The sequence below is a fragment of the Diorhabda sublineata genome, chromosome 4 (genome assembly GCF_026230105.1).
Source record: "Diorhabda sublineata isolate icDioSubl1.1 chromosome 4, icDioSubl1.1, whole genome shotgun sequence".
Lineage (NCBI taxonomy): Eukaryota > Metazoa > Arthropoda > Insecta > Coleoptera > Chrysomelidae > Diorhabda > Diorhabda sublineata.
In genome coordinates, this window is record NC_079477.1 from 36,503,721 (window position 1) to 36,525,598 (window position 21,878).

A 21,878-nucleotide genomic window follows, 5' to 3' on the forward strand; every position below is an offset into this window, starting at 1 on the left:
TACGTCAAAAATTATGAAATTCTAGATTATGTTCATTATTTCATCAAATTTTCCTTTTTTTTCTAAGCATTCGAGTTCGTCCAAACTATTGATTCACCCTGTAGATCATTTTTATGGAAATTCTGTCAAGAATATGCCGAAATTGCGAAATTTGAGGTTATGTTCGTTATTCCATTGAATTTTCAATTTTATTCAAAACAAACAAATCGTTCCAAACTTTTTATCCCCCCTGTAGATCAAATACGTCAAAAATTATGAAATTCTAGATTATGTTCATTATTTCATCAAATTTTCCTTTTTTTTCTAAGCATTCGAGTTCGTCCAAACTATTGATTCACCCTGTAGATCATTTTTATGGAAATTCTGTCAAGAATATGCCGAAATTGCGAAATTTGAGGTTATGTTCGTTATTCCATTGAATTTTCAATTTTATTCAAAACAAACAAATCGTTCCAAACTTTTTATCCCCCCTGTAGATCAAATACGTCAAAAATTATAAAATTTTAGGTTATGTTCATTATTTCATCAAATTTTCCTCTTTTTTTTCTAAGCATCGAGTTCGTCCAAACTATTGATTCACCCTGTAGATCATTTTCATGGAAATTCTGTCAAGAATATGCCGAAATTGCGAAATTTGAGGTTATGTTCGTTATTCCATTGAATTTTCAATTTTATTCAAAACAAACAAATCGTTCCAAACTTTTTATCCCCCCTGTAGATCAAATACGTCAAAAATTATAAAATTTTAGGTTATGTTCATTATTTCATCAAATTTTCCTCTTTTTTTTCTAAGCATCGAGTTCGTCCAAACTATTGATTCACCCTGTAGATCATTTTCATGGAAATTCTGTCAAGAATATGCCGAAATTGCGAAATTTGAGGTTATGTTCGTTATTCCATTGAATTTTCATTTTTATTCAAAACAAACAAATCGTTCCAAACTTTTTATCCCCCCTGTAGATCAAATACGTCAAAAATTATAAAATTTTAGGTTATGTTCATTATTTCATCAAATTTTCCTTTTTTTTCTAAGCATTCGAGTTGTTCCACACTATTGATTCACCCTGTAGATCATTTTTATGGAAATTCTGTCAAGAATATGCCGAAATTGCGAAATTTGAGGTTATGTTCGTTATTCCATTGAATTTTCAATTTTATTCAAAACAAACAAATCGTTCCAAACTTTTTATCCCCCCTGTAGATCAAATTCGTCAAAAATTATAAAATTTTAGGTTATGTTCATTATTTCATCAAATTTTCCTCTTTTTTTTCTAAGCATCGAGTTCGTCCAAACTATTGATTCACCCTGTAGATCATTTTCATGGAAATTCTGTCAAGAATATGCCGAAATTGCGAAATTTGAGGTTATGTTCGTTATTCCATTGAATTTTCATTTTTATTCAAAACAAACAAATCGTTCCAAACTTTTTATCCCCCCTGTAGATCAAATACGTCAAAAATTATAAAATTTTAGGTTATGTTCATTATTTCATCAAATTTTCCTTTTTTTTCTAAGCATTCGAGTTGTTCCACACTATTGATTCACCCTGTAGATCATTTTTATGGAAATTCTGTCAAGAATATGCCGAAATTGCGAAATTTGAGGTTATGTTCGTTATTCCATTGAATTTTCAATTTTATTCAAAACAAACAAATCGTTCCAAACTTTTTATCCCCCCTGTAGATCAAATACGTCAAAAATTATAAAATTTTAGGTTATGTTCATTATTTCATCAAATTTTCCTCTTTTTTTTCTAAGCATCGAGTTCGTCCAAACTATTGATTCACCCTGTAGATCATTTTCATGGAAATTCTGTCAAGAATATGCCGAAATTGCGAAATTTGAGGTTATGTTCGTTATTCCATTGAATTTTCATTTTTATTCAAAACAAACAAATCGTTCCAAACTTTTTATCCCCCCTGTAGATCAAATACGTCAAAAATTATAAAATTTTAGGTTATGTTCATTATTTCATCAAATTTTCCTTTTTTTTCTAAGCATTCGAGTTGTTCCACACTATTGATTCACCCTGTAGATCATTTTTATGGAAATTCTGTCAAGAATATGCCGAAATTGCGAAATTTGAGGTTATGTTCGTTATTCCATTGAATTTTCAATTTTATTCAAAACAAACAAATCGTTCCAAACTTTTTATCCCCCCTGTAGATCAAATTCGTCAAAAATTATAAAATTTTAGGTTATGTTCATTATTTCATCAAATTTTCCTTTTTTTTTCTAAGCATTCGAGTTCGTCCAAACTATTGATTCACCCTGTAGATCATTTTTATGGAAATTCTGTCAAGAATATGCCGAAATTGCGAAATTTGAGGTTATGTTCGTTATTCCATTGAATTTTCATTTTTATTCAAAACAAACAAATCGTTCCAAACTTTTTATCCCCCCTGTAGATCAAATACGTCAAAAATTATGAAATTTTAGATTATGTTCATTATTCCATCAAATTTTCCTTTTTTTTCTAAGCATTCGAGTTGCTCCAAACTATTGATTCACCCTGTAGATCATTTTTATTGAAATTCTGTTAAAAATATGCTGAAATTGTGAAATTTGAGGTTATGTTCGTTATTCCATTGGAGTCTCAATTTTCTTCAAAATTACGAAATTTGAGGTTATGTTCTTAATCCTTTGAATTTTCCATTTCACTCGAAAAAAAAATTTCGTTCCACACTTTCGACCAGCCCTGTGGATTTTAATAAAAATTTTGTCGAAACTATTCAGAATTTCACCTTATAGATAATTTTTATGAAAATTTTCTCAAAAATATGTCGAAATCATGAAATTTGAGGTTATTCCATTGAATTTTCAATTTTGTTCAAAACAAACAAGTCGTTCCACTCTTTTAATCCACCCTGTAGATCAAATGCGTTAAAAAATTATAAAATTTGAGGTTATGTTATCATTTTCCATGATTTTTCAATGTTTCGGTATCGTCCTTGCTGTAGATTTACCCAGTTAGTCTTATGAAGTTTGAGGTTATGTTCGTTATTCCATTGAATTTTCAAATTTATTCAAAACAAACAAGTCGTTCCACTCTTTTATTCCCCCCTGTAGATCAAATACGTCAAAAATTATAAAATTTGAGGTTATGTTACCATTTTTCGTGATTTTTCAATGTTTCTGTATCGTCCTTGTTGTAGATCCACCCTGTTAGTTTTATTAAATTTGAGGTTATGTTCGTTATTCCATTGAATTTTCAATTTTATTTAAAGCAAACAAGTCGTTTCACACTTTTAATTCACCCTGTAGATCAAATACGTCAGAAATTATAAAATTTGAGGTTATGTTACCATTTTCCGTGATTTTTCAATGTTTCAGTATCCTTGCTGTAGATCCACCCTGTTAAATTTATTATATTTGAGGTTATGTTCGTTATTCCATTGAATTTTAAATTTTGTTCAAAATAAATGAGTCGTTCAACACTTTTATTCCCCCCTGTAGATCAAATACGTCAATAAATTATAAAATTTGAGGTTATGTTATCATTTTCTATAATTTTCCGACGTTTCGATATCGTCCTTTCTGTAAATTCACCCTGTATGTCATTTTGGAACGAAATACTCCTCCAAAAACGACCGTGATTACATGCCCCAACGGAAACGTGTGTATTGCGCCGCCATTTCTTCATTCATCCCTCCAACATGGATTTAAACCGCCAAATTACCATATTTTCTTATGCACTATATTGCACCATGTAATTTCACCCCTCGATTTCCTTTGAATATTTTAATCTATCGCTATAATTTATTACATTAAACGCCGTGCGTGGAAAATAGAGGTAAATAACCCTAATAATACAACCACACGACCTCGCGAACGCGAAATTTCTATTTTCTTTCATATCCCTTAATGGCTTGTTTTACTTTCAAATCTAACTTTACGAGGGGTCGGATTATAGCACAACAAACGCACGACCCTGTATAATATCAAGTTACATAACGAATTATTCGATGATCTCGTTTAATACAACGCACAACACTGTATAAGTTTGACGGCACGCCTAACGATTTATTCTATGATCTCAGTATATAAGTATGACCGGTTGCCTAACGAATTGTTCGATGATCCGAATACGAAGTTTCGTGTAACAAGACAAACGCTTGATACTGTATTATATACAAGTATGACTGGTTGCCTAACGAATTATTCGATTATCTCTGGAGAGAAATCCGGAGTTTGAAGTTCGACGTTCATTTGCACGTCGAGTTGTTATCATTAGCTTTGCCGTCTAGGGCTCTCGGGGGATTTCTTTCGGGAGTTTTCCTTTATTCCCCAACTTCTTTTCTTTACTCCCGAAGCCGACGAAGGAGATTATGTTATTTATATTAAAGCTGCTAGTCAACAGGGTATTTAGAACGATCAATTATGGTATTTAAAAGATTGTTGAAATTTCGAATGAATAAGATATACGAGGTTTGATCGAAAAGTATTGAAATTATTATATAGAATTAATTTTATGAATAAATAGAAAGTTGTACTATGAGCGACACCTATTGAATAGGCGATGACACTAATTATCATAGTCAGCCATTTTTAATCCGTTTAATCGTAAACTATAACAATATAGAAGTTGTCGTCCATTTTTAGTCCGTTTTAGTTGTTTAAATGAAATTTCTCATTAAATTTAGGGAATAAAACAATTTTATAGAAAAATCGTTTTTTTCTGATTAATTTGTCGATGCAAAGCATCAAAATGATTATAATTTATTATAAAAAAATAATATACATCATATTTATTGAAGTTTATAATATTTAAGTATAAAATTATATTTTTCAATTATATAATTGAATTTTTAATAATTAGAACGATCAAAAAGTATCAAAATGGTTGAAATTATATAGAAAAAATAAAATTTTTCTTTTTTATTAAATTTAGTACTAGCAACGACATCTACTGAACGGGTATCTAATTTATGACATTCTAAATGAAAATAGCCGGCCATTTTTAGTCCGTTTTGTGTGTTGTATAAATTTTTCATTAAATTTAAGTAGAAAAAGAAAACTATATTTATATATTTTATACAGAAACTTCTTTTTCCAAATAATTCGTGAATTTAAAGCTTCAAAATTATTGTTTTCATTGAAATTAGTACCATCAGCGACATCTACTGAGTAGGTGGCTTATTCATGAGACACTAATATAGAAATGGTCGGCCATTTTTAGTCCGTTTTTTCTGTATAATTATTCTGACGCAGTTGAAAGTGACCCTATATATTTAGAAGTATTTTCAAGTAAAAAATATTGAGGTTATGTTAAACATTTATCATTGTTATTATTCGAAACCGAAATAAATTGACCACTCGGTGTATATTTATTATTTAATCACACGTGAATCGTGAGAAATTTCAATTGAATCAATTCTTGGATGTAACAAAAAAAATATGGCGATAAATCAACTTCACGATTTAATAATATTTTCGTGAAAACGTCATTTATCTACTTCGACCTTTTATTTTATTTTATTCTATGACAAATATTGAATAACAAACTTTTCCATCAATTTCACTGGACGATAAATCACCTGGTGAAAAAAAAATGTATATCCGGACATTTCATCTTCCGCAACGGACAAAAACCACGGGAAAATTTATGTGACTGTCCTCGTAACAATTCAATACGAAGTACAAGACAAAACGCGAGGAAATTCGTCATTTTTAACGCGGGAAATTGACGGAAATCGTTGAGGTACTTCAATTAAATAGTTTTTCACTCTTCTTCTTCTTTCTTCTTCTTCTTCTTCTTCTTCTTCTTCCACATAATATGTTGTTGATATTTATATAAACCCGAGGATGCGAAATGTTCTGTATCTAATCTGCGTTTTGTCCTGTAAATGGTTTTCAAAGTAGTATACCGTGACTTTCACGTCGGAAACGAGTCGTTCGTTTAAAGTTCGTAGACCCTACCGCAGGATATGACCCAGAATACTACCTTTGAAGAAAGTTGAAGTAAACTTTTGTTAATGGTAGTCCGACCGCGATGCTGCGAGAGAATCAGTATTCCCAGGATATTTATACAGGGCGATCGCGTTTTAAATAGTCGATATCGGACGTAGATTGATCGTGATCGAGGAAATAATGAGCGAAACCTGGGAATTTCTTAGCAGTAAGCAAGAATTCGTCTCGGGAGAGCCTCAGAAAAGTTTGTTAACAACTTATGAATAAGAAATGGATACAATTAGGAGTTTTCGCGGCGTCAGATACCAATATGACGAAAGAAACGGTCTACGAGGTACCTGGTGCCTAAAGTGGACGACATCTACGTCGTCTATTCGAGTCCTGTTAAAGGTTTATTTGAAATTAGTCAAAAATGTACATCCTGGAGAACTTGAGATTTCGCTGAACACGAATATACCAGCAGAAACAGTCTACATGGTACCTGGTGCCCAGGGTGGACGACATCTACATCGTCTATTGAAATCTAGACAAAATTCGTTATGAATTTGGCCAAATATATACATCTTGAGGTTTCTAGAAGGCGTTGAACACTAATATGACAACAGAAACGGTCTACGAGGTACCTGGTTCCCAGGGTGGACGACATCTAAGTCGTCTATTCGAGTCCTATTGAGGGTTTATATGAAATTGGTTAGAAATATACATCCTGGAGAACTTTAGATGTCGCTGAACACGATTATATCAGCAGAAACAGTCTACGAGGTACCTGGTGCCCAGGGTGGACGACATCTACATCGTCTATTGAAATCACGACAAAATTCGTTATGAATTTGGCCAAATATATACATCTTGAGGTTTCTAGAAGGCGTTGAACACTAATATGACAACAGAAACGGTCTACGAGGTACCTGGTTCCCAGGGTGGACGACATCTAAGTCGTCTATTCGAGTCCTATTGAGGGTTTATATGAAATTGGTTAGAAATATACATCCTGGAGAACTTTAGATGTCGCTGAACACGATTATATCAGCAGAAACAGTCTACGAGGTACCTGGTGCCCAGGGTGGACGACATCTACATCGTCTATTGAAATCACGACAAAATTCGTTATGAATTTGGCCAAATATATACATCTTGAGGTTTCTAGAAGGCGTTGAACACTAATATGATAACAGAAACGGTCTACGAGGTACCTGGTTCCCAGGGTGGACGACATCTACGTCGTCTATTGGAGTTCTGTTGAAGTTTCATTTGAAATTGGCCAAAAATATACATCCTAGAGAACTTTAGATGTTGGTGAACATGAATATACCAGCAGAAACAGTCTACATGGTACCTGGTGCCCAGGGTGGACGACATCTACATCGTCTATTGAAATCTCGACAAAATTTGTTATGAATTTGGCCAAATATATACATCTTGAGTTTTCTTGAACTCGTTGAACACTAATACGACGACAAAAACGGTCTACGAGGTACCTAGTTCCAAGGGTGGACGACATCTACGTCGTCTATTCGAGTCCTGTTAAAGGTTTATTTGAAATAGGTCAAAAATGTACATCATGGAGAACTTTATATGTCGCTGAACACGAATATACCAGCAGAAACAGTCTACGAGGTACCTGGTGCCCAGGGTGGACGACATCTACATCGTCTATTGAAATCACGACAAAATTCGTTATGAATTTGGCCAAATATATACATCTTGAGGTTTCTAGAAGGCGTTGAACACTAATATGACAACAGAAACGGTCTACGAGGTACCTGGTTCCCAGGGTGGACGACATCTACGTCGTCTATTGGCGTTCTGTTGACGTTTCATTTGAAATTTGCCAAAAATATACATCCTAGAGAACTTTAGATGTTGGTGAACACGAATATACCAGCAGAAACAGTCTACAAGATACCTGGTGCCCAGGGTGGATGACATCTACATCGTCTATTGAAATCTCGACAAAATTCACTGTGAATTTGGCCAAATATATACATCTTGAGGTTTCTAGGAGTCGTTGAACAGTAATATAACGACAGAAACGGTCTACGAGGTACCTGGTGCCTAAGGTGGACGACATCTACATCTAATGGAGTCTCTACGAAATTCGTTATGAATTTGGTCAAGTACCTGGTGCACTGGGTGGACGATATTCACGTCGTATACTAGGAGTTTTTTTTCAATCTAATGTGAAAATATTCCGTACATCAAATATACTATACAGTACGTCACTTTATATATCTAGTACATTTGAAATCACTCTTAACCGCTTTAAAGGAATCTGTGTCACCTTGTAAGGAATGCTACTGACATTTCTATCTTAATTGAGTAAATTTTGGGAATAATGAAGTCCCGTAGCGAACTTCCGTAATGAAAATAGATAGAGGTGGACCGCATAGGGAAGAAAATCGAATCTGCCAAGTAGAGAACAACAGATATTAAAATTTGTTTCGACTAATGGAATTCAGTACGCCAAAAAAAAATTATCCCCTTTCCTTTGATACTGTATTTTTTTAAATCTAACAAACAAAACACGAAATTAACCAGCTACTTTATTGGTACCAGAACAAAACAAGCAAAATTAGAAAAATATTAAAATTTCATTTTGATGTGAACGAGAAATGGTATTTTTTTGAAAAATCTAACAAACAAAACAAGAAATTAACCAGCTACAAAGAAAATTATCATTATTTAGCGAAACATTAATACATGGGGGCTATTCGATAAGTTTAGATTGAAATAAGTGAAATAAAAATGACGCAAAACCAAAATTATATGGAAAGTTCAATTACGAGTGCGATTCAATAAGTTTAGACAGCAAAAAATAAGGAAATTATTCTGAAATTCCGAGACAAGAATGATCTATTTATAACTAAATTCACTACGAGGGTGGTTTGAGCAAATTTGAAAGAAAAATGGAAGAAAACCGTTATTTTTGAAAATATTTACATACGAGGGGAGTATGACAAGTTTGCAAATGAAAGAATTGACAAACATGACGCCAAACCAAGATTCTTAAAGAAATTTATATTACGAGGGCATTCCAATAAGTTAAAAAGAATAAATGTATGTTAATTAAGATATCATTATTTGAAAAATTTAATACGAGGAGAGATTGACAAATTGGAATATGAAAAAAATAGACAAACAAGACGAAAAATTAAGATTCTTCAAGAAATCTATATTACGAGGGCATTCCAACAAGTTTAAAAAGAGAAAAATGGATCTTAATGATGCAAAACGATGATTATTTAAAAACCTTCATTACGAGGGGAATTTGACAAGTTTGAATATAACTAAATGGACAAAAATTATGCAAACACTAAAATTTTCCAAAAAAAAATTATATTACGAGGGTATTTCAACAAGTTTGAGAAAAGATGGATCTTAATGATAGATTATTTGAAAAATTTTTATACGAGGGGAGATTTAGAAGTTGGAATATGAAACAAATAGACAAACATGACGCCAAACCAAGATTATTCAAGAAATTTATATAACGAGGGCATTCCAACAAGTTTAAAAAGAGAAAAATGGATCTTAATGTTGCAAGACGATGAGATTATTTAAAAAAATTTATTACGAGGGGAGTTTGATAAGTTTGAACATAACTAAATGGACAAAAATGATGCAAAAACTAAAATTTTCCAAAAAAAATTATATTACGAGGGTATTTCAACAAGTTTAAGAAAATATGGATATTAATGATAGATTATTTGAAAAATTTTTATACGAGGGGAGATTTAGAAGTTGGAATATGAAACAAATAGACAAACATGACGCCAAACCAAGATTATTCAAGAAATTTATATAACGAGGGCATTCCAACAAGTTTAAAAAGAGAAAAATGGATCTTAATGTTGCAAGACGATGAGATTATTTAAAAAAATTTATTACGAGGGGAGTTTGATAAGTTTGAACATAACTAAATGGACAAAAATGATGCAAAAACTAAAATTTTCCAAAAAAAATTATATTACGAGGGTATTTCAACAAGTTTAAGAAAATATGGATATTAATGATATATTATTTGGAAAATTTCAATACGAGGGGAATTTAACAAATTTGAATACAAAAAAATGGACGCAAAACTATCAAAAAAATTTCATAACGAGGTCAAATTACAAAAAAAAACAGTTTCTTAAAGATTTTTAGCGCTACAAAGTTCGATTTTGAGTCCCTATAGCACAAACATAACTTTTTTCGATAAATTCCAATCGCCAAGTACATTAAAATGATTGTTACAACTATAGTTATCATAAATTCGATTCAATCTATCGGATTTGTGTGATTCGCGTTGCGTTTTCATCCAGGAAAACATCTGCTACAAATCAGATCAATTTTGATATCCGGTAGTGCTTTCCGAACCAATGCGCGAATTATATCACGATTCGACAACATCGTATACACGAGAGCTTTTAAATTATTATGATTTTATCCAAATATACTGGAAAATGTCGAGTCAGTAAGCGTTGAAATTCATATACACTCCATCAAAATTAACGTAAGACAATATTAAAAAAATTATGGTGAATAAAATCATAAAAAAATGGATCGGAGTCTTTACCAGCTACATTATAAGCGTTTACGTAGTGGGATTGTGACAAAATTAAACACCGAAGTGTACAAACTCTAATATATATCCGAGCTTTGGATTCCTCGGCTACGAATTAATGAGTTTTTAAAATTCCAACGCGTTTTCGGAGTGGGATTTGTGGTAAAATTAAACACCGAAGTGTACTAACTCTAATATATAACCGAGCTTTCGAATATTTACGTCTCCGACCATAATTTCGGTCCCAGACGAGGAATACATAAGTATTAGAAAGCTCGGAAATATATTAGAGTTAGTACACTTCGGTGTTCAATTTTTCCACTATCCGACGTTGTATTTTACATCTATTTTAAAAATTAGTAGTGCGACGTTGCCAGAAAATACTCCTGTAGGACAATTTTTATATTTGCTATTATCATGGCACAATAATTAAAATTTCAATCTACAGGGTGTAGTATAAATAATTCGGTGACGTATTAAGTGTAATTAAATGTAGACCAACCTGTATATCGGTCTGCTGTGACCGTCACGATACCATAAGACCATGTACACCCTGTCTTCTTTGATATCAGGTTCTATGTCACATGGTAGAGTTGCGCTACGTGACAAAACGGCGTCCACCGATTGGAAAACTGAAAAAAAAAAAAAGAAGAAAAATAGTTAAATTTGGATTTTATCGTGATTTAAACAATGAAAATCTGATGATTTTTGTACAGAAATACCATTTAAAATGATTTATGTACGGCTTCAAGTGATTTTAGAACAAGAATATACAGAATACGGGGGTTGTTTGAGAAGTTTATATCTAAGAAATTAATATTCAGAAATATGTGTCGATTTTCACTTTAAATCCCCTGTATACTTCAATGAAATTGTATGTTTATGAGAAAAATCTTATTATGATGAAATATATACAGGGTTTAATGATAACGTTCACTTTTTTTGTATTAATATCATTACAAAGATTTAATATTCGAACTCACCTCGTATATTCATTATGGGAGGAAGAATTTTTGAAAATTTTCCAATACGAGGCATATTCAACAAATTGGAATAGAGAATAATAGACAAAAGACGTAAAAAACAAGATTTTTCAAGGAAATTTGATTACGAGGGCGGTTCGACAAGTTTAAATCGCAAGAAATGATGAAAAAGATGCAGAAATCCAAATTTTTTGAATTACGAGGGTAGTTTAAGAAGTTTGAACAGAAAAAAACTGAACAATACATATTATTGCAAAAAAAATTTATACGAGGGGAGTTTGACAAGTTGAAATGTGAAAAACTGGACAAATATGACTCAAAATTGGTGATTCTTCAACAAAATTATATTACGAGGGCATTTCAACAAGTTTAAAAAGAAAAAAAATTCGATTCTAATGATGTAATATACGAGGAGAGTGTGACAAGTTGGAAAATGAAAAAAATATACAAAAGACGCAAAAACCAATCTTTAATTACGGGTACAGTAAAATATGATTGAATTTATCTGAAGTCACGTGAAAATAATGATTTTTTTTATAATTAAATTCATAACTAGAGAGAAAATTCAATACGGGGGCTATTTGACAAGTTTAGATCGAAAAAAATTGACAAACATGACGCAAAAAAATAAATTCTTCAAGAAAAGTTTATTACGACGGCGGTTTGACAGGTTTAGACAGTGAAAAATGATTGGGAGTATCTAAAATGACAGGGCGACAACAATTTGTTAATGAAATAGATAACGGGGGTAGTTTGACAAATTCCAATGAAAAAATCATGATTCTCCACAATAATTTCAATTGGACAAGTTTAGAAGGAAAAAATGGGAAAAAAATTCGCAAAAAACCAAAATTCTTCGGAAAATTTAATTACGAGGGCTGTACAACAAGATAAGAATGATTTTTTCATAACTGAACTCATTACGAGGGTGGTTTGGCGAGTTTGAATGAAAAATGAAAGAAAATGACTATTTTTGAGCAAACCTTCAATACGGGGGTTATTCGACAAGTTCAGATAAAAAAAATCGACAAAAATAACGCAAAAAACCAAGAATATTCGAATACGAGTGGGGCTTGACAAGTTTATATTGAAAAAAAGTGATAAAAATGATGCAACGGTCAAGTTTTGTCGAACAAATTTAATTACGAGGGCTGTACAACAAGATAAGAATGATTTTTTCATAACTGAACTCATTACGAGGGTGGTTTGGCGAGTTTGAATGAACAATGAAAGAAAATGACTATTTTTGAGCAAACCTTCATTACGGGGGTTATTCGACAAGTGTAGATAAAAAAAATCGACAGAAATAACGCAAAAACCAAGAATATTCGAATACGAATGGAGTTTGACAAGTTTATATTGCAAAAAAGTGATAAAAATGATGCAACGGTCAAGTTTTGTCAAACAAATTTAATTACGAGGGCTGTACAACAAGATAAGAATGATTTTTTCATAACTGAACTCATTACGGGGGTGGTTTGGCGAGTTTGAATGAACAATGAAAGAAAATGACTATTTTTGAGCAAACCTTCAATACGGGGGTTATTCGACAAGTGTAGATAAAAAAAATCGACAGAAATAACGCAAAAACCAAGAATATTCGAATACGAATGGAGTTTGACAAGTTTATATTGCAAAAAAGTGATAAAAATGATGCAACGGTCAAGTTTTGTCAAACAAATTTAATTACGAGGGCTGTACAACAAGATAAGAATGATTTTTTCATAACTGAACTCATTACGGGGGTGGTTTGGCGAGTTTGAATGAACAATGAAAGAAAATGACTATTTTTGAGCAAACCTTCAATACGGGGGTTATTCGACAAGTTCAGATCGAAAAATATGGACAAAAATAACGCAAAAACCAAGAATATTCTAATAATTAAATACGAGTGGGGCTTGACAAGTTTATATTGCAGCAAAGTAATGAGAATGATGCAACTATCCAGTTTTGTTGAACAAATTGAAATACGAGGGGTGTTTGATAGAATTTAATAGATAAAAATATACAAACACGTAGTGAAAACTGAGATCATACGTTAATGAACTTTCTCATTCGTTTGAAATAATAAAAAAAAATTGAATAAAACGATATAGAAAGTTTTGAACCGCCTCAGTTGGCTTTTAACTCGCCTCTTCATCCTACTAATTGTTCTCGGTATAATCCGCAAAACAATCCCGAAGACTGCTAGAATATTATATAAAGAAGTTTTTTTTCCTCTCCGGCGTCTGGTATAAAATCTAAATTCCCCAAGACTTGAGAGAAATCAATTACTTGCCAGAAACTTAACTTTAAACTTCCAAACAGACAAAAAAAGAAGAAGAGGAAGAAGAAGAAGAGAAAGGATCTGTTCTATTCATCAGAAGCATCTGCGTCTATAATATCTTTGTAAGGGATTGAAAAATGACGTTTAAGGAAGGTTTCGATAAAATTTAAAATGAAATAGACGTTTATTATCATATAATAAATGTCCTTATCCAGCCAGCCGCCTTTTAATACTTGTTGTGGGATGATATAGTCATAAATACTTTTTTCTATTCACGTCGAGCTACGTACTGTTCTAGTTTCTACGACGATTATATGAAGGTGTTTTATAGCTCGAGTTTTTTAGTGTTTAGATAATCGCTAATCGAATTTTGAAGATTTTAGTGTTTTTTGTCGTATTTTCAGTGTTTTAATGATTCAAAGTTGGAATTTTTGTGTTTACATGTGTGTTTTTGGGTGTTTAAAGGTTTCGCTAATCGAATTTTGAAAATTTTAGTGTTTTTTGTCGTGTTTTCATTGTTTTAATGATTTAAAGTTGGAATTTTTGTGTTTATATGTGTGTTTTTGGGTGTTTAAGGGTCTCGCTAATCGAATTTTGAAAATTTTAGTGTTTTTTGTCGTGTTTTAATGATTTAAAGTTGAAATTTTTGTGTTTTTGGGTGTTTAAAGGTCTCGCTAATCGAATTTTGATAATTTTAGTGTTTTTGTCGTGTTTTCATTGTTTTAATGATTTAAACTAGGAATTTTTGTGTTTACATGTGTGTTTTTTGGTGTTTATAGGTCTCGCTCATCGAATTTTGAGAATTTTAGTGTTTTTTGTCGTGTTTTCATTGTTTTAATGATTTAAAGTTGGAATTTTAGTGTTTTTGAGTGTTGAAAAGTTTGTGTTTTCGGAGTGTTAGAATTTTATTGTTATAATTGTTAAGTTTTAGTGTTTTTGAGAGTTTAAATGTTTGTGTTTTATTACTTCAATGTTTTCTTTGTTAAATTTTAGTGTTTTCAGAGTGTTAAGAATTTTAGTGTTATAATTGTTAAGTTTTAGTGTTTTTGAGAGTTTGAATGTTTGTGTTTTATTACTTCAATGTTTTCTTTGTTGAATTTTAGTGTTTTTGAGTGTTGAAAAGTTTGTGTTTTCGGAGTGTTAGAATTTTATTGTTATAATTGTTAAGTTTTAGTGTTTTTGAGAGTTTAAAGTTTGTGTTTTATTACTTCAATGTTTTCTTTGTTAAATTTTAGTGTTTTCAGAGTGTTAGAATTTTATTGTTATAATTGTTAAGTTTTAGTGTTTTTGAGAGTTTAAATGTTTGTGTTTTATTACTTCAATGTTTTCTTTGTTAAATTTTAGTGTTTTCAGAGTGTTAAGAATTTTATTGTTATAATTGTTAAGTTTTAGTGTTTTTGAGAGTTTGAATGTTTGTGTTTTATTACTTCAATGTTTTCTTTGTTAAATTTTAGTGTTTTCAGAGTGTTAAGAATTTTAGTGTTATAATTGTTAAGTTTTAGTGTTTTTGAGAGTTTGAATGTTTGTGTTTTATTACTTCAATGTTTTCTTTGTTGAATTTTAGTGTTGTTGAGTGTTGAAAAGTTTGTGTTTTCGGAGTGTTAGAATTTTATTGTTATAATTGTTAAGTTTTAGTGTTTTTGAGAGTTTGAATGTTTGTGTTTTATTACTTCAATGTTTTCTTTGTTGAATTTTAGTGTTGTTGAGTGTTGAAAAGTTTGTGTTTTCGGAGTGTTAGAATTTTATTGTTATAATTGTTAAGTTTTAGTGTTTTTGAGAGTTTAAAGTTTGTGTTTTATTACTTCAATGTTTTCTTTGTTAAATTTTAGTGTTTTCAGAGTGTTAGAATTTTATTGTTATAATTGTTAAGTTTTAGTGTTTTTGAGAGTTTAAATGTTTGTGTTTTATTACTTCAATGTTTTCTTTGTTAAATTTTAGTGTTTTCAGAGTGTTAAGAATTTTAGTGTTATAATTGTTAAGTTTTAGTGTTTTTGAGAGTTTGAATGTTTGTGTTTTATTACTTCAATGTTTTCTTTGTTGAATTTTAGTGTTTTTGAGTGTTGAAAAGTTTGTGTTTTCGGAGTGTTAGAATTTTATTGTTATAATTGTTAAGTTTTAGTGTTTTTGAGAGTTTAAAGTTTGTGTTTTATTACTTCAATGTTTTCTTTGTTAAATTTTAGTGTTTTCAGAGTGTTAGAATTTTATTGTTATAATTGTTAAGTTTTAGTGTTTTTGAGAGTTTAAATGTTTGTGTTTTATTACTTCAATGTTTTCTTTGTTAAATTTTAGTGTTTTCAGAGTGTTAAGAATTTTATTGTTATAATTGTTAAGTTTTAGTGTTTTTGAGAGTTTGAATGTTTGTGTTTTATTACTTCAATGTTTTCTTTGTTAAATTTTAGTGTTTTCAGAGTGTTAAGAATTTTAGTGTTATAATTGTTAAGTTTTAGTGTTTTTGAGAGTTTGAATGTTTGTGTTTTATTACTTCAATGTTTTCTTTGTTGAATTTTAGTGTTGTTGAGTGTTGAAAAGTTTGTGTTTTCGGAGTGTTAGAATTTTATTGTTATAATTGTTAAGTTTTAGTGTTTTTGAGAGTTTGAATGTTTGTGTTTTATTACTTCAATGTTTTCTTTGTTGAATTTTAGTGTTGTTGAGTGTTGAAAAGTTTGTGTTTTCGGAGTGTTAGAATTTTATTGTTATAATTGTTAAGTTTTAGTGTTTTTGAGAGTTTAAAGTTTGTGTTTTATTACTTCAATGTTTTCTTTGTTAAATTTTAGTGTTTTCAGAGTGTTAGAATTTTATTGTTATAATTGTTAAGTTTTAGTGTTTTTGAGAGTTTAAATGTTTGTGTTTTATTACTTCAATGTTTTCTTTGTTAAATTTTAGTGTTTTCAGAGTGTTAAGAATTTTAGTGTTATAATTGTTAAGTTTTAGTGTTTTTGAGAGTTTGAATGTTTGTGTTTTATTACTTCAATGTTTTCTTTGTTGAATTTTAGTGTTTTTGAGTGTTGAAAAGTTTGTGTTTTCGGAGTGTTAGAATTTTATTGTTATAATTGTTAAGTTTTAGTGTTTTTGAGAGTTTAAAGTTTGTGTTTTATTACTTCAATGTTTTCTTTGTTAAATTTTAGTGTTTTCAGAGTGTTAGAATTTTATTGTTATAATTGTTAAGTTTTAGTGTTTTTGAGAGTTTGAATGTTTGTGTTTTATTACTTCAATGTTTTCTTTGTTGAATTTTAGTGTTGTTGAGTGTTGAAAAGTTTGTGTTTTCGGAGTGTTAGAATTTTATTGTTATAATTGTTAAGTTTTAGTGTTTTTGAGAGTTTAAAGTTTGCGTTTTATTACTTCAATGTTTTCTTTGTTAAATTTTAGTGTTTTCAGAGTCTTAGAATTTTATTGTTATAATTGTTAAGTTTTAGTGTTTTTGAGAGTTTAAATGTTTGTGTTTTATTACTTCAATGTTTTCTTTGTTAAATTTTAGTGTTTTCAGAGTGTTAAGAATTTTAGTGTTATAATTGTTAAGTTTTAGTGTTTTTGAGAGTTTGAATGTTTGTGTTTTATTACTTCAATGTTTTCTTTGTTGAATTTTAGTGTTGTTGAGTGTTGAAAAGTTTGTGTTTTCGGAGTGTTAGAATTTTATTGTTATAATTGTTAAGTTTTAGTGTTTTTGAGAGTTTAAAGTTTGCGTTTTATTACTTCAATGTTTTCTTTGTTAAATTTTAGTGTTTTCAGAGTGTTAGAATTTTATTGTTATAATTGTTAAGTTTTAGTGTTTTTGAGAGTTTAAATGTTTGTGTTTTATTACTTCAATGTTTTCTTTGTTAAATTTTAGTGTTTTCAGAGTGTTAAGAATTTTAGTGTTATAATTGTTAAGTTTTAGTGTTTTTGAGAGTTTGAATGTTTGTGTTTTATTACTTCAATGTTTTCTTTGTTGAATTTTAGTGTTTTTGAATGTTTGAATGCACTAATACACGTGTTTAAGTAACTTTTTCTGTTGATGCATTACCCTTTTACACAACAGTTCTAATGACATTCAATTTTCAATTAAAATTTCAAAAATCCTTTTCAAATGGTTCCTACATAATTATTTTAACAATTAATTAAAGCGAAGCGGCACATTCTCGAAGAAGTTCCACAATAACTCGACGTTAAAATAAAGTGATTATTCTGAATAGAAGAGGAAGTAATCAGAGCGAAGCGACAGAGGTCACTTCTACGGTTACATCCGTTTCCTACCCGCAAACGGGACATGTTTATTCAGTCCCTCGGTTTCTGTAAGGGAAAATAAAAAAAGGAAATCGCATTTTTCAGTCACTAATAAAGCTTAAAATATACATATTCAACTATTAATAGCGATATTGATCGTTATTATATATTCATACGTAATGTACTGCCGACAACTTAATGAATAGTAATGAAAGCAAGAATTTCAATAAATCTCGAACACCCCCTATTCACAGAGAGCTTCTCTAATCAATTACTGTCACACACACACACACACATATAGGAGTATAGTTGTACAAAACAAGCGACTAACTCCTTGGAGGTGCTCTGACGCGACCTTTCGCTTAATTGTTAATTTAGTAGTTTGCCGCCATCTTATTTCGCGAGATAATTTGATTTACGCCTACCGAATCCGAGAAAATACCATCAAGAGCAGGATGACGTACGAATAATGAGTCGACTTGATTATTTACCTTTGGAATACGATTAAAATCGAAAAACAATCGCTACTCTGGTTATACAGCAGGACGGGCATGGTGTTGTATCATCACGAAACGTTGTGAATATTCGAATTTTCGGGTGCAAAATTTCTGTTAACCTTTGAAACATATGAATCAACTTTTTGTTATCATTATTTTTTGATGTTATACGAGGTATATCGAGAAGAAATTATTAAAAATTATTATTCGTTCGAGAGAAAAAAAAAAAAAAAACGGGATTTAATGGATATTCTGATTTGTGTACTTTCCAAATATGGAAAATGGGGAAACGAAGGAGAACTTGGATTCTGATTGTACTATGAAATGTTAATTTTGGAAAAACAGCTAAAATATGGAAATTATCGGGAGTATATGTTACATAACACTCTGTATAATTCAAAATTATTTCAAAAAAGTACGTCTACTATTGTTGGTAATGAAGTTTTTTGTATTTTTGAGTGTTTCAATGTTGAATTCCTTGGATTATTGAGTTTTAAAATGTGTCAGTTTTCTGATTTTTGTGTTTTTTCATTTTTTGAATGCTTTAGTATTCTAATGTATATGTTTATTCGATTTAAATCTATTTTAATGTTCGAATGATTGTATTTTTGTCTATTTTGGTGAACAAATGTTTGTTTTTTGAGTTTTTGTCTATTTTGGTGTTTGAATTTCAGTTTTTTTTGAGTTTTGTCTATTTTGGTGTTTGAATTTCAGTGTTTTTTGAGTTTTGTATATTTTGATGTTCGATTTTTCGTGTTTCTTTTATTTTTTTTGTCTACTTTAGTATTCAAATGTTGGTGTTTTCTGAGTTTTTGTCGGCTTCAGTGTTTAATTGTTTGTGTTTTTCGAATTTTTGTCTATTTTAGTGTTTAAATATTTGTGTTTTTGAGTGTTTGAATGCTTTAGTATTCAAATATTAGTGTTTTTGAGGTTTTGTATATTTAAGTATTCGAATGTTTTTTTTTGAGTTTTTGTCTATTTTAGTGTTTGAATGCTTTAGTGTTCAATTGTTTTTGAGTTTATGTCTATTTTAGTGTTTGAATCTTTGTATTTTTGAGTTTATGTCTATTTTAGTGTTCGAATATTTGTTTTCTGAGTTTTTGTCGGCTTTAGCGTTTGAATGTTTGTGTTTTTTGTGTTTTTGTCTATTTTAGTGTTCGAATATTTGTTTTCTGAGTTTTTGTCGGCTTTAGTGTTTGAATGTTTGTGTTTTTTGTGTTTTTGTCTATTTTAGTGTTTGAATGCATTAGTGTTCAATTGTTTTTGAGTTTATGTCTATTTTAGTGTTTGAATCATTGTATTTTTGTGTTTACGTCTATTTTAGTGTTCGAATATTTGTTTTCTGAGTTTTTGTCGGCTTTAGTGTTTGAATGTTTGTGTTTTTTGTGTTTTTGTCTATTTTAGTGTTTGAATGCATTAGTGTTCAATTGTTTTTGAGTTTATGTCTATTTTAGTGTTTGAATCATTGTATTTTTGAGTTTACGTCTATTTTAGTGTTCGAATATTTGTTTTCTGAGTTTTTGTCGGCTTTAGTGTTTGAATGTTTGTGTTTTTTGTGTTTTTGTCTATTTTAGTGTTTGAATGCATTAGTGTTCAATTGTTTTTGAGTTTATGTCTATTTTAGTGTTTGAATCATTGTATTTTTGAGTTTACGTCTATTTTAGTGTTCGAATATTTGTTTTCTGAGTTTTTGTCGGCTTTAGTGTTTGAATGTTTGTGTTTTTTGTGTTTTTGTCTATTTTAGTGTTTGAATGAATTAGTGTTCAATTGTTTTTGAGTTTATGTCTATTTTAGTGTTTGAATCTTTGTATTTTTGAGTTTACGTCTATTTTAGTGTTCGAATATTGGTTTTTTTGAGTTGTTGTCTATTTTGGTGTTCGAATATTTGTGTTTTTTGAGTTTTTGTCTATTTTAGTGTTTAAAAGTTAATGTTTTCGAGTGTTTCATAGCTTTAATGTTCAAATGTTTTTGTTTTTGTGTGTTTTAATGTTCGAGTTTCCATATTTTTTAGTGCTCGAATGTATTTTAGTTTGGGTTTATGATTTTTTCAACGTCTAGTGTTTATGAGTCTCCAAATGTTTGTGTTTTTGAGTGTTTGAATGTTTCACTGTTCAAATTTTTGTGTTTTTCTATGTTTTGTTGTTTTTCTGTTCGAGTTTTCACATTTTCCAGTGTTGAAATATATTATTGTTCAAGTTTTTGAGTTTAAACGTTCAGATTTTGTGTTTTTGTAGTGTTTCAATGCTTTAGTATTCTAATGTATATGTTTTTGCGATTTAAATATATTTTAATGTTCGAATGATTATGTTTTTGTCAATTTTGGTGAACAAATGTTTGTTTTTTGAGTTTTTGTCTATTTTGGTGTTTGAATTTCAGTATTTTTTGAGTTTTGTCTATATACAAGGAAATACCAAAATTATCCTTATTATTGACACGAACCGCCACTGGCATAATGAAAATAATGAAAACTTCAAGGTGATCTTACACTATATACATCTTTAATTAAAATTATTTTTGATGGTCCCTTTTTCTTCTTCTTTTATAGCTCCACTTTTGTATGGCGCTTAATGTAAACAAATCAAAAGAAGTGCTTCATAAAGGCATCAAAGAGATTCCGAAGAGGCTCTTTATTGAGGAACTAGTAAACAAAACATATCCTTTAAAGTAAACAGCGAAATTAATTGATTAATTTTCTTTTGGACGTGAACATGAAAGGAAATATTTTTTTTTCAAATTAGCCTCCTTTGTATCTCATTGATTACGAATTTGCGTCGAAAATAGCATCATAAAATTTAATTTATGAATTTTAATAATTAAAAAAATGTAAATTCATTCAAAATATCACGTTATACGAGGGTGGTATGGTTTTTCGCGATGTTATTATATCATCAGATACAAAAATCTAACAAACAAAACAAGAAATTGATCAGTTACATTATTCATGAAACAAAACATTCATTTGTTTTATATTTTTGGTGTTTTTGACATTTTTGAAAAACAAAATTTGTTAATTTTGGGTCGAATATGCCAATTTTGGAGGGAAAGCTGTTAAATTCACAATTATCATCTATTTTGGGGAATAAGTTATTGATTTGACAAAGCTTCATGAATTTCTGAAAGGTAAATTGATTATTTCACAATACTCAATGAAATTTGGGGGGTGAGTTGTTCGTTTCTAGGCTCCCGATAACATTTCGGAGGATAAGTTCTGTGTTTAACAATTCTCGATGAAGTTTTGGGGGTGAATTGTACATTTTACAATATTAAATGGAATTTTAGGACGTAACTGTTCATTTTACAGCTGTCACTAAAATTTTTGAGTGTATATTGTTCACTTTATGATTTCCAAGGGGGACAAATTAACCATTCTACAATGCTTGGTGCAATTTTGGGGGTTGATTGTTCATTTCATAATTCTCAATGAAATTTGGGAGTTAATTTGTTCATTATACAGTTCTCAATGGAATTTTGGGGG

At 30.2% G+C, this 21,878-nt stretch overlaps 1 protein-coding gene across 1 annotated transcript in view; it reads right to left on the reverse strand.

Annotated features, from left to right (window-relative positions):
• Positions 1–21,878, reverse strand: part of LOC130443185 (synaptogenesis protein syg-2-like) — a 234,091-nt gene that overhangs the window by 47,739 nt on the left and 164,474 nt on the right. Inside the window, exon 2 of the mRNA XM_056777696.1 lies at positions 10,960–11,089. Within this exon, the coding sequence (XP_056633674.1) occupies positions 10,960–11,089 (130 nt within the window). The remainder of the gene's footprint in view (positions 1–10,959; positions 11,090–21,878) is intronic.